The 15,154-nt window shown below is 36.4% G+C and overlaps 1 protein-coding gene across 3 annotated transcripts; it reads right to left on the reverse strand.

Moving 5' to 3' along the window:
• Positions 1-1,447: 1,447 nt before the first annotated feature.
• alpk3b (alpha-kinase 3b) lies at positions 1,448-12,384 on the reverse strand. 3 transcript variants are annotated; one of them, XM_073812519.1, is made up of 15 exons: positions 11,993-12,384; positions 10,910-10,948; positions 10,375-10,496; positions 9,627-9,744; positions 8,469-9,549; positions 6,532-6,593; positions 4,625-6,468; positions 4,183-4,327; positions 3,665-3,792; positions 3,199-3,237; positions 2,790-3,064; positions 2,552-2,640; positions 2,173-2,390; positions 2,005-2,053; positions 1,448-1,837 (listed from the first exon to the last, which is right to left on the reverse strand). In XM_073812519.1, exons 1-15 carry the CDS (start codon positions 12,136-12,138, stop codon positions 1,615-1,617), a joined length of 4,578 nt encoding a protein of 1,525 aa, XP_073668620.1. In that variant the 5' UTR covers positions 12,139-12,384; the 3' UTR covers positions 1,448-1,614. The 3 variants fall into 3 exon arrangements, with proteins under 3 accessions (XP_073668620.1, XP_065123970.1, XP_065123971.1); XM_065267898.2 differs by having other exon boundaries at positions 4,625-6,593; XM_065267899.2 differs by lacking the exon at positions 10,910-10,948 and having other exon boundaries at positions 4,625-6,593.
• Between the last annotated feature and the right edge of the window lie 2,770 nt (positions 12,385-15,154).

The raw sequence follows: 15,154 nt of genomic DNA on the forward strand, positions 1-15,154 counted from the left end.
TGCCGATAATAAAATAAAATAATGCTTTTATTTTTTATGTTTTAAAAACAACATTAGGAAAAAATCTGATTTTAATAACAAATTCGATGTTAAATAAGGAAATGGACAGAAATTCATATTTTATCCATTCTGTCCATTTTTTTATCATATTATTCTATTTTTAATTATGGAATTTCCTTTGGCCTGATAGACTAATCCTTTGGCCTGATGGTAGGAGCATGTGCCTTCATACAATGCAATTTTTGTAATCGTGCTCTAACATAAATCTGTCTTTTACTTCAATTTAAGGGTGCTAAAGAGATTAAAGATGTATTACTTTCGTCAAAAATCTTTTTTCACTTTCTTTGAAACAATGAAAAGGTTGTGGAGTCAAATTTGGTCCCATATGGAAAACAAACTTTGCTTAAACAAATTACAGACAAACAATATGTATGGCTTCCGTATACCTCTTATATAACAAGGGCTCTTATTGAAAGACATTAGTCACCTCTGTATTTTGTGAGTAGATTAATCTGTCTTTAATTTGTAAGTTTGACAGCAGTTGTTTATAGAAACAAATTCAGATATATCTAATCTGAGCTTTATTAGTCGTCTACTACATTATTTAAAGCACTACAATAGGTCTTTTCACAGATTGGTCACCTGCTTCCGACTTTCATTGCCTATAAAATGTTCAGTCCTTTTACACGTTGCACACTCAAGAGTAAAGGGTCAAGAGTTCAAACTGCAGTTTTGATTTGATAGATTTGATATCTTATAAGATCTGATCTTTATATAATCTTATAGTCCTATAATCTTATAGTCCTATAGTCTTTCAGCATTTAATCTGTCATACCGTTTATAATAGTTTCCACCTACCCTCTCATATCCGGCTTAGTCAGATATGAACACTTTTTACAGTGAGAACTATTAGATATATTAACATTAATATTCACCATGAAAAGTGTAGTCTGAACAATAAACACATCAAACTGAACTGACATCATCCAATAGGTAATGGTATAGATTATACATAAAATTATTCACTTTTGATACACATCAAAAAACTAAAGGTTGAAGCTTACGCTCTGGAAAACAATAAAAGCTCATTCTCATTTCAAGAAATGTATCATTTTTAAAATTATTAATTACTAGAAAGCCAACAGCACTTTGCTTTCTTTACAGACACAGAAAGATATAAGGTTGGTTTGCTTGTACTATTATTGTCCTACACTGACTGTAAAAACAATGCAGCATGAAGTCAATTCAAATCTACTATTTTAAGTTTTGACCTGTGATAAGTTGACATAACTTATAAAAACAAGTTGTTTAATTTGTTAAGTTAAAGTAACAAATATTGATATGATATTTTTTTTTTTAATTGTACATTTTGCAGATTCAGTGATCAGGATTTCAGAGGCTTATAAAATAGATTCTGAAAAAGACCAATGCACAACACAATATGAGATTATTTTTACGGATGTACATATCTGATTTAATTGTCACACATATCAAAAGAATGTTTCTGACAAAACATCAAGTCACAAAGTACAACCTGAGTGGCATTAGCTGCACCTTCAGTAGACATCCCTGTCTTTATTTCCTTGAGTTTTTAAAACTTTCAACTTCTGTGCTTTAGGTGGAGGTCTGTGGATTTGGCTTGCGGGATAGTTTGGGGCTCTTTGAGGTCTTGCGCTGTGTCTGGGGACTGGAGGAGCCTTTAAATCTAGCAGTCTGAAGAGTTTCTAGGACTTTAGGAGGTTTAAGTTTCAGGAGACCACAAAAGTAATTACATTGATGCTGAGACTGGAAATGCTCAAAAACCTTTGGATTAGCCTCACAGGGGAACCCCTGATACCTGCATCAGAATAAAACATAAATGATATTTTTTGTAAAGTACTGTATTGTAATAATTCACATATTCATACTTTATATACAGTATGAGGGTATTGCATGCAGGATTACACCATTGTGAAGTTCAATTACTAGTGTTTACAACTACCTAATATAATAACAGGTACCTACCCCTTTGACTTGGTCACTACTCCAATGTTTGTTAATATTGTATCAACTCCTGCAACAAGAGTCATCACATCATCAGTTAGGTTAGAACTATTGCAAATATTTCTTTTAAATATTTTTTTAACTATTTGTTTTTTAATTAAATAGTATAATATTTTTTCTTTAATATACCCTCAAGTCTGGAGAATAGCACATTGCCATTTGTCCACTGGTGTATCCAGTGTTGAAGAGAGGAACACTTTTGTGTCACATCTGACTTGTTGTTGAATACCAGTGACCCACTGTGGTCCAATCCACAGTACCGCAAATAGACACCCTTAAGCTCCGCCTCCACAGTCGCATATGGGACACTGCTTGCTGGCCGATACATAAAGTATAAAGGGATTATCCTGAAAAAATACATACAGTCATTGTATGTACCTGTCACCCTTGTGGAATCAACTGGGATGCTGGATTGCTTAAATATGGATTACTATACAGAATTATATAATCTGCTTTGGACACCGTAGTGTACACTTCGACACTGTGTAGTGGAAAAAAATACACTCACTCCAATGTTGAACCAAAGCTTTCTATTTCTCTTGTCTCTGCAGCAAAGATCTTAAAGTACTCTCGTGCCATGTTCTGAATTCTGCAGTCCTATACATTGTTGAAAATACATACATTTGTCTTGTAAACAATGTGAGATCAACCATGTGTAAGAACTAACATGAAATGATCTTCATTTTTATTTATTCGTCACAACATTTCAGAAAAGCTCTGAAATGACTTGAGAGAACATCTGTCACCTGTTTGGTCATTTGAAGATTCTTTTCAGCCAAAACAGTCTCCTCTCTGCTCTCATATGCAATAGGGTTTCGCACTTTCAAAAAACATGAGCTGCCTGATTCAAACACTGGATCTAATCCATAGATCACCCTCATCCGTCTGGTTTTATGCTCGCATCCCGTTCCGACCTGAGCCTCCTCTGTTGTGAGACGCCCATAGAATTTTCTGCCCCAACAGCCTGCATCAGCAAGACCTTTACTAAAGATCAGAGGAGTCATCTCAATCTCCTCTCCAACTACCACACATGACAGAGAGAGAGAGAGAGAGAGAGAGAGAGAGAGAGAGAATATAATAGTTAATACCAGTTATTTTTAGGAGGTCTAGGGTAAAAATAAAATACTGTGCCAAAATACAGCTTTTGTTTTCTACCTTCTTGGAGTTCCTGACATAAGACCATATTGGAAAGAACTGTTAATAGATAAGGAAAGAAAATTAGAACTTCCTAAAATAAGGAAGAAAATTAGAATTTAAAAAGCATACATACATACATACATACATACATACATACAGTACATGCAGTCATACATCCATCCATACATACATGCACTCTCAAAAAAAAAAGGATCAAGAAGGTACAAAAGTTGTCACTGGGGTGCTACCTTTACTCTAAAAGGTGCATATTGGTACATCAAAGGTACACATTGGTACCTTTAGGTACATACAGGTTCCTCAAAGGTACATATCTGCACCAAACTGCTAATATTAGGACCTTTTAAAAAGGCACCATCCCAGTGACCACTTTGTACCTTTTTTCTGAAAGTATACATACATACATACATACATATACAATATATGCACTTATATTTAATCCACTGTATTTTTGTGTAATCGCTACCTTCTGTGCCAAGAAGGTACTCTGTGGAATCTTGGCCATACTCATTAGTGATGCTACATCTGTAAACCCCACAATCCTTTTTGGACATCTGCACAATGGCCAGGCACACCTGAGTTTCCACTCCCGCACTAAAACAGAAAACACAGCATTAAACCAGCAGTATTAGCACAATTTATAATAATATTCAAAACTGTACCAAAAAATGACAGCATTATATATGCTCCTCTGGCAATCTTTAGTTGGATCAACACTTGGAAAATCGTTCCTGGGGAGATCTGGATTTAAAGGGACAAGCTGGGATGGTGGGTTGGGCGGGTCGGGTATCTTCATAGGTATCAATATTTGTATGACACAGTCATATTTTGCTTGTATACATTTGGTCCAATGTGTGTTGTAAACAATGTTATATGGTTTAATAGAACATTTTGTTAAACAAAAAAAAACTATTCCTACCACTAAAAATAACGATAATCACGTCACAAACCACTAGGGGTCAGTAACATTCCAGGAGTGCATACCTCCTATTTATTTCAGCAATCTCCACGTCGTCCTTGTACCACTTTATTGTTGAGTCACTTACTACGTTGAAAAATTGACACCAGAGTTTCAGATGCCCAGAGTTATCAAATACTTCTGGACGGATTCTACGAATAACTTGGGGAACTAAGAGAGAGAGAGAGGGCGAGAGAGATACAGAGAGAGAGCAGAGTTAAGAGGGTGAGACTCAAAGCTTATGAACACAATTGTCCAATCTCAAATCAGATAAATATTTTGATTTTTAGATTTAGATTCAGTTTTTAAAATATACATTTTAATATAGTGTTTACATTAATATATTGTATACTGTAAATACATTTACGAATATTTACATTTTTGGTTTAGCATTGGCCACAGTTTGGGAAGCACTGGTTCAAATATGGAATTATGTATATTTGTATTCAGAACTTGATATGTTGTTACCTTTAAACTGGTTTTCTTTGTCTTTATCTGACGATTTTGTCTTAATGCTCTCGTTTTCTTTTTGATCTGAGAGGTCAGCTGTGACACCCTTCCGAGTAAGACCAGGAGAGGAAAATGTCTTGTGTGATGAATTATTTACTGACTGTATTTGAGATGCAGATTGTGACAGTTCCTGAAACTCTGCATGTTTATTTGCTTGTTTAATACATGCGGCCATTTCCACATTGCTCTTCTCTGTTTCCGTAAGCTCGCTGTGTGTAGCATTCGAGGTGATGATCTGATCATCCGTAGTCTTTAGTTGAATTGTTACATCTGAAGATGGACTGAGTGGAGAAACAGTTTTTAAATTGTTTTTTCTTTGAAGCAAAGCAGACTCCTCCATACCAGGTTTGATCACTTCAGAATTCACTTGCTCATATTTATCTGTATCTGTAGACTCTCCATTTGGTGTAGCATTTACTGTGGCACAAGTTGAGCTTTGATTTGACGTCTCCAGGTCCAGCGCAGCAGTCTTCATTTGCTTAATGAAAGAATTAGGTTCAGCTTTTTGATTGAGATCTGGCTTTGCCACCACTGTTGGGGATTCGGTTTCCAAATCTGACTCATTTGAACTATTGCTTTTCACAGCATTGCAAAGTGGCATGAGCTCCCTGATTGGTCCAGTGAAGTCTGAGGCAACGTTCTCAGAGGAATGCTGACTCTCGAGTCCTTGAATGTTAGTTTTGTCATCTAATGGTTGCTGATCATGCTGGTTAACTTCAGAGGGTTTTGAGGGCAGGGAAAGATCAACTTGCGCATCAGGCAGCTCTTCAGATTCCAGGGTGGCTGCAGATTTGTTCACAGTGTCTGTGTGATCAGTTGTTTTAACTATTTGAGTGACATCATTGCTGTTTGACACATTTGTTTCAGTGCAAAATTTTACAGTTTCTGATTCATTAATAGGATTTATGCATACCACGTTTTCTATAGTTAAAGATGTGCCATCCACATCTGTTATATAAATGACAGGAATGGTAAATTTTGAGGGTAAGATTTTCGAATTTTGGGAAAGGAATGTAGAGGGTTCGAAATGATCTGCTTCAGGATCGCTGTCATTATTTTTATCTCCAGGAGCAATATTTGAAGTATTAAAAGTGGAAGAGTGTTGATTGTTATCTTTCGAAGTGTTACTTTCTCTCTGGTGATTCACAGCTTCAGGTACTTCAGATGTGATTGAATGAGATGGCTCTTGTTCCTGTATGTCCATTTTAGAAACATTGTCATGAGAGTTTCTTTGAAACTCGGTGGCCTTTGTGTGTTTTATTAGAGTTTTATCAGTTGAGGAGTCACTTATGATCTGTGATTTCACCACATCTGGATCTGAGACACTTGCAAGGTTGTGAACTTGCACAAATTCTGTTACTAGAGATACAGGTTGCTTTGTGTTTGCGGTAGACCTTTCTTTAAAATTCTTTAGTGTTACACTTACTCCCCTCTCATTTACCTTCGTATCGTTCAGAGATGTGGCCACAGATTTTATTTCACCCTTTGGTTTTTCAAATCCTCTTTCGATTATTCGCCTTCCATCTTTGGTTTGATCCTTCTCACACAACTTAGTTGGCATGTCTTCTCCCGATGAGGAACTCTTAGCTGTTGTAACTTGACCATTTTGGATTGTGTGTGAATCATGACCCGAGGAGTTTTTTTCATCCATCTGAGCGCTTTCCAGATCTGGCTTATGATGCCTAGTGACAGAGGGTGTAGCTTTGGATGTTAATGCTGTGGACTGATCACCTGCTCTCTCATTTTGTCCCTGGGATGCAAGCGGGTGGGAAATGAGTTTAAAATGTTTATCTGTAACACAGGAAGTGACCTCAGATGTCAGTGGGGGTTGCTGGTTTAACTCCATGCCAGCCACCTCTTTCTCCGAAGAAGGAATGTTTCCACAAATTGCTGGCTCTGTGGGTTCAGTGTGCGTCTCACCACCAGCCTGAAATCACATTATTGTGTTTTACAAATTTTTTTACGCATTTACAGTATAAACAGTAATGGAGTTCAGTGCTTTCGCTGCAAAAAATGACTTTCTACCTTACTATTTTTGTCTTGTTTTCACTAGAAATATCTACAAATTCTTAAATAAAGATGTATTTTCTTGATGAGCAAAATGACCTAAGAAAATAAGTCTAGTTTTTAGACACTATAGACTTATTTTCTAAGGTAGAGTAATTTAAGATTTTTTAGATATATCTATTGAAAACAAGACAAAAATGCTAAGTAAGAAAGTCATTTTTTGCAGTGTATAATTACATGTATGTAACAAAAATACTGAATGTTATTGTTATTGAATGTTATTAATTAATAACAAACATTAGAGTAAAATCTACTGCTTTTTGCTTTTAAAAAAAAATACAAGTTGACTGTACGTTTTACCGTAGGTGTTACATGATTTTCCTACAGTAAAGGTATAAGGTCTGCAAAATGATTCATCGTGACTAATTGTTTTCAGAATAAACGTTTTTGTTTACATCATATATGTGTGTGTACTGTGTATAATAATAATGTATATATAAATACACACATGTGCATGTATTATTTTAAGAAAAAAAAACTATTTATAGGTTAAGTATATTTAATTATTTATATATATAATATAAATTATATATAAATATAAAATGTATAAACATATGTAAATATTTCTTAAATATCTACTTGCATCTGTGTGTGTATTTATATATACATTATTATTATACACAGTACACACACATATATGATGATGTAATCAAAAACTTTTATTCTTCAAACAATTAGTCACGATTAATCATTTTGCAGCCCTAAAAGGTATCCTTGCTTACTGTTTCTTATACACTGTAAAAAAAGTTTAGCTGCCTTAAAATTTTAAGTTGAATCAAATGGGCTGTTTTTACTAACTGCTTTAAGGTGTGACTATACTTGAACTTGTCAAATTAAGTTAAGCAAATTCAGTTATTTTATGAGTTACAACAACTTATCAAAACAAGTTAAAGTTGCTTAGCTTAAAAAGTTGAAGTGTGAACGAAATTAAAGACTTGTGTACTTGCTCTCCATATAACTGAACCAGATCTACAGTATACTTGTTCTGTTTTGTTGTGCTGTGCTAATGCCAAAACCCTAACCACTGAAAATCTATAGGAAGATTTTACTTCTTAGCACCTGTCACGTTAATCTCAAATCATCAGAGCTTTGTATTAGCCAAATTAGCACTTGATTATAACTAATTTAGGTAGGATAAGAGAAAAAGTAAGAGGAGACAAGATGACTGAGTTGACTCCAACTATTAAGCACAACAGGTATTTGAAAGAACCTGTTGTCAGATTTTAGCCCTAATGATTTGATTATAAGTTAGAGTGACAAGCACCTGTCTTCAGTTGATAGGATCTATCTTTGTTTATCATCTATTGCCTTGGGGAAGTAGTTGGACTGGCCATATTTAGAGAGTACTCTCATAAAGAAAGCGTTATGAGATCAGAGTTGGATATTAAAAGGAGAGCAGCTGGGCAGAACATGTCTGTCAAACTGACCAGAGCTCTTACAGCTCTTACGCTGTCATTTTTGTGTCTGATTTGAAACCATGTTATTTGGGACAGCAAAAAGTCTAATGGGGCTTGTTTCCCAGAAGTTAAGGTGCGCGTAATGGGATCATTATCGTTATCATTGTCTGTCACCCTGCTTGTGTGTAATTTAAACTGATCTGGTCACATCTTCAAAGTCATGCTTGCGTCTCTATTTTTAGTTTGTGAATGTGAGCAAGTGGGGGTTACTGATCCCACTACCTCTGGAAACATTACACCCGTATGAGCTCACGGACAGATCATGAGGAAACACTCACCGAAGCCCTATGAGAGGGTGCAGACACATTCCTGTCTGCTGTATCCGCGCTGACGTCACCCCCGCCGCAAGAATGCGGCAGGATTCTCACGCATGTATCTGCTACTGGTTTAGTCTTGTTGTCATCTAAATCCATGACCTTGTTGTCTGAGGAGCTTGGATTACAGTTTTCCGCTCTCTGGTTTAGAACATGTATAGTATTTTGGGCTTCATGTTGGGAATGTGCTTTTATAAGGGGTCTTCTATCAATACGTTTCTGTTTGTCAGATGATCCATGTTGCTTTGTGTCTTGAGTGGCCATGGCAACCTTCACCAACGGGCGTCTCTGGGTTAAGATGGGCTTTTGAGCCACCTGTGTTCTCTTTATTTCTGTGGCATTTTTACTTGCTTTAACCGATAGCTTTTCAATCTGTTTCGTGTCCACTTTGTTCTGGTTGACAGTGTTTTGTACCTCCATCTTCTCAACGGGAGTTCCCTTCTCATTCCTTATCTTCATTTCTGTCCCTTTTTCTCTTTCTACCTGCTTTTTCTCCTTATTTCTTTCTGATGTGGCTGTTGAGATTTTGATCTTCTTCTTGGCATAATGATCCTTAGCTGTCTCTTTGGCTGAGGCATTTTGCACATTATCGTGAATATACATAAGCTCCTGGTTGGCGTTGTCTCTGTTCGTGGTTATTTCAGAGTCAGAGTGGTAGTGAACAGGGGCTGATTTAGGTTCTTGAATAAGAGAACCTAGTCTTTCTTCTGCCTGAGATGTTTGACCGAGAGCGCTCTGCTCTTCTTTCTCCTCCGAAGAGTTGGCGGCCCAAAAGCTTAAGGTTTTTTCCATTGGGGACCTGCGTTTCCTTTGGGTTCTCTCAGGACTGCTCCTAAGGACCTCTGGAACGTTCTCATTGTCTCTTTGGTGGGGCTCTTCCTGCTCACGACAACGGTTCTTGTTTTTCTGCTTAAGCTTCGCAAAGTAATTTTGATGGATCTTGAACTCACTCATGGTTCCCACCTCCAACACCCCCGAACAAGACACAATGCCTCGAATGTTTCGTGCCGACGCTTGGTAGATTGCGGCATCCTCCAGAGTGCAGCTAAGAGGAATATCAAATCATAAATCTTAAGCAAACATCATTTAAAATCTTTCAGACTATCCTGGACAAAAACATACTCATAAATAAGGAGCGTGTGAGTCTTTCCATCCCGTAAAACTTGATATTTGGGGAGACCGCAGTATCTGTCCAGCTGTACGTCATCTTTGTACCATGTCACCTCGGGGGCAGGGTGACCTACACGTGTTGATGGAAAATGAAATTGGGAAACTATGTACAACACCTGTAATGTTCCATGTACCTGATCTCATGATTTTTCATGGTATAGTCACAGATTTTTTTGCTCATTTTTCCGTGGCAATCTCACGGATCTCCGCATTTTTCCGTGGCCTTGCCACTGACTTTCTTTTCTTTGGCATTCTCACGGATTGGTTACTCAACTGTTTTGTCCTATTTTCTTACGATTGTCGCTTCGGTTTAGGGTTAGATTTACATAAAATTACATCCCTACCCAAACCCAACTCTAACCCAACTGCCAGGCAACAATTATTTAAAGTTTAGAAAATATAAAAGAATACATCAGAAAAAATAGTATAAACCAATACTTAAAGTAACATACTAACGCAAACACCAAATTTAACCCTAAACCACAGACAATGGTTTGAAAATAGGAAATAGCAGTTTAGTAACCAATCCGTCAGAATGCCACGGAAAAGAAAGTCTGAGGCAAGGCCACGGAAAAATGTGGAGATACGTGAGAATGCCAGGGAAAATTAGCAAAAAAATCTGTGACTATCCCACGGAACTTTATGAGATCATGTTGATCTAAATGCACTCAGTCAAATAAAAACATGTTATGTTAGATACCTGAGACCACACAGAGGAACTTGACATTAGTTGCTTCAGACACAGCTTTGGATTTCAAGGTGGTGTCAAATGTTGGCTGCGTATCCTCAGTTAATTGGGCCATCACACTGCAGAAAGTGCTCCTGAACATGGAGATAAACATGATTATTGATATCAGGTTAAAATAGTGCGTTTAAATCAATTTCATTATCAATATCAGTACTCTCAACAGTTATTAAAATTAGATTATTTGTATGATTAGTTCCAATGTGGCTCTGTGGATAATTGTAGTTAATTCATTACTCCACCCTTATAGTTATAACATTATTATTACTGCCCCACTGTTTTCCATAAGCAAAGTTTTACATGACTCAACAACTCATATAAATCACATCTGTGAAGAAATATCAAGCACTGTCCTTGTGTGTTTGTTTAGGCTTTGTTTAGTTCCTCATGGTGTTTCTGTTGTAATGTTTCTCAGAAAAAAAATATTAAAATGTCTGTTTGTTAGGGGCTGCAGGACGTTAGTTCTGGTTACGAAAAATGATCTTTTTACCTGTATGGCTTGAATTGAGATAATCTATGGCCAGCATAGCTAAGCAGAGATGAAGCAAACAAGGAATCCATTAGTCATAGAATTGAATGATTTTTTCTTTTTGGTGAGATTATAAGTTGCTGCAACAAGGGCGAATACTTAGACATTTATAGACAGTGGTAGCACATAAAACTTATTTATAACAGTGTGACCTTCACACAAGGTAAACAGACCACCAGGGTTCTGAACTGCAGTCAGTGATGTAATAGTCTCACTTATCTCAGTGAGGCAACTGAATCTTGCATTACCGCAGTCTTTCTGGGGTTAAAAAACTGTCAAAAATAAAGGTACAAAGCTGTCACTGGGGCAGTACCCTTTAAAAAAAGGTCCTAATATGTACCATTTAGGTACATATATGTGTCTTTGAACTTTCAATATGTACCTTTGAAGTACAAATATGCACTCTTTGTGTACAAAGGTGTACCTTTTTGAAACGGTACTGTCCCAGTGACAACTTTTGTACCTTTATTTCTGAGAGTGTACATTTAAAAAAATAAAGTCGCTGGGTGATTTTGATTTGATATATCATTGATACTGCAATTAAACTTACATTTTATTTAATGACAAAGAAAATAAAAACTACTCAATTATAAGTGTATTTTCCAAACATTTATATGTAAAAATATGTTGGTATAGATTACACTTTTATAAGTGGATTGCAGAAAGATTGCAGGTCCTTGATGAACCTCTGATTTAGCATATGCTTTGGTCAAATAAAGCTAAACATTATAGGATATCTAGCAGTGGGACAACACCCCTGGATAAACCTAGGGAATAAAAGCATTGCACAGGGCCACAATGGTGACAGCTCATGGATGACATCACTTTCTTCTGGGATCAAACCAGCAACCTTTCTTTAAACTCACTTTAGCTATAACCACAATACCACATGGATTTGTATGATTTCCGTTGGTAGAGAGCATGAAATGTAATACTGCTTTTAAAAGCTATGCAAACTTCACCAGAAGTAAAGCGCTAAGTCTAAATGATATAAATATTCACAATAATGCGTGAACTTGCATGTCAGGAATCAGAAAGATGTACCTGCTTTCAGGTCGGATACTGTTCAGGTAGCTCCTACAGCCACCCTTGCTATTCTGAGAGGTGATATCATTGCCACCGTAATACTTTCCATCACTCGACAGTGAACGATTCATGAGCCTTCTTGAACCCATGTTCTCAATCTGCATGTGTCCACTCAAAGCAGCTCAACCGGAACAAAACTAACAGGAGTCAGCTGATTGGATCCAACATAATCGTATAACCTGTTAAACCTGTGAAACAGCAAAATGCAATCGATTGTCCAAACTTTGCTTGTCTTCCATCATTACAACATCTCAGCAGCAGATCCCCCTTTACTTAGACCCTCAGGTTTAGACGTTCTGGACTTGTGAGACTCTGTGTTTCTTTCTGTGCTGTTAAGGCTCCTGGGGTGGTACACATAAGACTCTACTGTTTCCAATCAGTCTGCAGCTTGCGTGGCCATGAAGGCTAATTTTAGTAGGGCCACAAATAGGCACACAAGCACATCACATTTTCCAAAACCTACCCACAGATTGTTTTTACGTACTGATATTAATGACATTCTGTGTTTTTCAAAATTAGTACACATGAGCCATAAGTGACATAAATAGACAAGCAGCCAAAACCCAGTATACTACTCTCCCAAATAGATAGATGAAGCGTGTTTGTTAGTCCACTATTGACTCAACCAGTCAACTGGAAACCATGGAGAGCTTCCTAAATGCTTAAAATGTACAGCCTGAAGTAAACCTGTCTGTCAGAGTGATGGCATTTCCCTGTGCTCTAATAATTCAGACGATAAAGTTAGGCATCTAGGAACATGGAATTACATTCCAGGAATCATAAGGTTATATACAGTATAGTAGAGATTAGACAATATTACAAGCATGTAGATTTTGGCTTGCTTTGGTAAAAACCACATGCAGCAAGACAATGTGGATTTCTAACACGTTATCCTATAGTGTGGATTTGAGGAAGTTTACTATATAGGCACCTTTAAAGTTCCTGAATAAACTGGTTAAAATGATAATCTGTATTGCTTCATTTTTCATTCATTTCTTTATCTCTCTTATGAAACATTTTCACATTTACATTTAGGTATTTAGCAGACGCTTTTATCCAAAGTTACTTACAAATGAGATGAGCAATTAGAACAACACAAGAACAGCAATACATGCAATCAAACTACTTTTATCAAGCTAAAAAAAAATTTTAAGAACAAAAAAGGCAGATCATTCCACAGATGTGGGACAGATCCATAGAAGGTACGTGATAGCGATTTTTTCCCTTTTTGGGATGTCACCCCAAGACGTTGCTCGTTGGCAGAGCGCAGGGATTTAGAGGGTACATAAGTCTGTATAACCGAGTGAAGTTACACTGTAAAATTTTTTGTTAAATCAACTCAGATTTACAAGTCATGTCAACAGAAATTAGTTGTCACAACTTATAAAATATAGTTGAGAAAAGTCAACTTAAATTTATAAGTAATAACAACTCACCTGTAGTTATAACAACTCATCTCTGGTCAAGATAAATAATAGTATGTTGAAATGACTTGTGAATCGGAGTTGATTCAACAAAAATTTTTAAGGCAAGTATTTTTTACAGTGTAAGGGGTGCTGACCCAGTGGTGGTTTTGAAGGCCAGGAGCAGAGCTTTGAATTTAATGCAAATGACTATAGGAAGCCAATGTAACTGGACAAAGAGAGGAGTCACGTGCACTCTCTTCAGCTCATTGAAAACCACATTCTGGATCATCTGTAGAGGATTGGTTGTGGAGACTGGGAGTCTGGCAAGTAGCGCACTGCAGTAGTCCAGTCAGGACAGGACAAGAGTCTGGACATGGACTTGCATAGGATGCTCAGAAAACATTATTTTTATATTTTATTTTTATATTTACTTTAGCTATGATCATCTGAAAGTGCACATTATGCTTTTAATGTTTTTTTTTTATAATTTCACTTCATATAAATAAATAAATAAATAGACAAATGTACCTATACAAACTACAGCCACCCTCGGCTATATGTCTATATGCAAGACATTGCACGAGGGTTGCAATGAGCTGTGAAGTTATTGAAAGTCAATGATTAAAACACATAGACATTCAAGATGGCACACCCACATTTCACATTATGTTTGAAGTAGGGTATTGAGGGCTAAGACTAAATTGTAAATGTGTTCTCAGGTCTTTACAGTATGTGTTTTTGAGTTTCCCCTCTTCACTGTATGTTTCTGTTGTCGATGAATAAAATGTGTAATAACATCTTGTGCACTCAGCATCTAAACTGCAAATGATCTAAGAATACCTTATTATTTGTCACATCTCCTATCATCTTTTATGGTATGATTTTCTGCCATATGTGATATCATTTGATTTTATACTGCAGTGTATATTGCTTTATGGCTTTCTTCTGCAGTTAGATCAGCTTGACTTTAAAAAATGAGCTGTAGACGTACTGTAGAGATTTCTGAGGAAAGGTTACTTCTGCCCACCAGTGGTTATAACTTGTCACTGTACTGTAGTGGTTTCTGCAGTATTATTCTCTGTGAGGACAATTGATTTATTAAATACGTGAACATAGTACTGTGCAAAAGTTTTTGGCCACCACAAAATTTGTTTTTTAAAATTTGTTTTAAAATAACAATCCATATACCTGAATATTTTTCTGGTCTGTTCGTTATGATACAAACAGAAAATACAGGAAATGTAAACAAAATGAATTTCGTTCAAAACTAAACAGCTTTTTCTTGCAGAAATCAGTATTCAGTGTAAGCACCCTTGACATTAAGCCAATTCTGAACCTGCTGTTCTTCAAGTATAAAGGGAGGTCACACTATACAAAATAATGAAATGCTTTTTTTCAGTTTATTTTTAATACTTTACACAAATTTCCTGGTTGTATTCTAACAAATAGACAAAGAAATAATTATGTATGTTCAGTAAACCATTTCAAAAACCATAAATCTAATGGCACAGGGTGGCACTTTTGCACAGTACTGTATAAGCTTATAACACGAAGAGCTCAGAAGCAAAACCCTCTTAAGTGCATCTGACATGTTTTCTTATAAATTAGCATTTTTATTAGAATGTAAATGGATTCTTCCAACAAATCAGTATTTTTGAATGACCTGAGGCTGGGATTAAGCAGATTTTAAGTAAAAGTTTTTGATAGGTTTAAC

Source organism: Paramisgurnus dabryanus, chromosome 2, assembly GCF_030506205.2.
Source record: "Paramisgurnus dabryanus chromosome 2, PD_genome_1.1, whole genome shotgun sequence".
Taxonomy (NCBI): Eukaryota; Metazoa; Chordata; class Actinopteri; order Cypriniformes; family Cobitidae; genus Paramisgurnus; species Paramisgurnus dabryanus.

Excerpts from the sequence above, each read along its gene's own strand:
- alpk3b (XM_065267898.2), bottom strand. The coding sequence starts at position 12,138 with ATGCAGATTGAGAACATGGGTTCAAGAAGGCTCATGAATCGTTCACTG. Across the intron at positions 10,497-10,909 it reads TCTCAATTCAAGCCATACAG|GAGCACTTTCTGCAGTGTGA; the intron begins GTAAAAAGATCA and ends CTCCATGTTCAG. Across the intron at positions 3,238-3,664 it reads GTACCTTCTTGGCACAGAAG|TTCTTTCCAATATGGTCTTA; the intron begins GTAGCGATTACA and ends ATCTATTAACAG.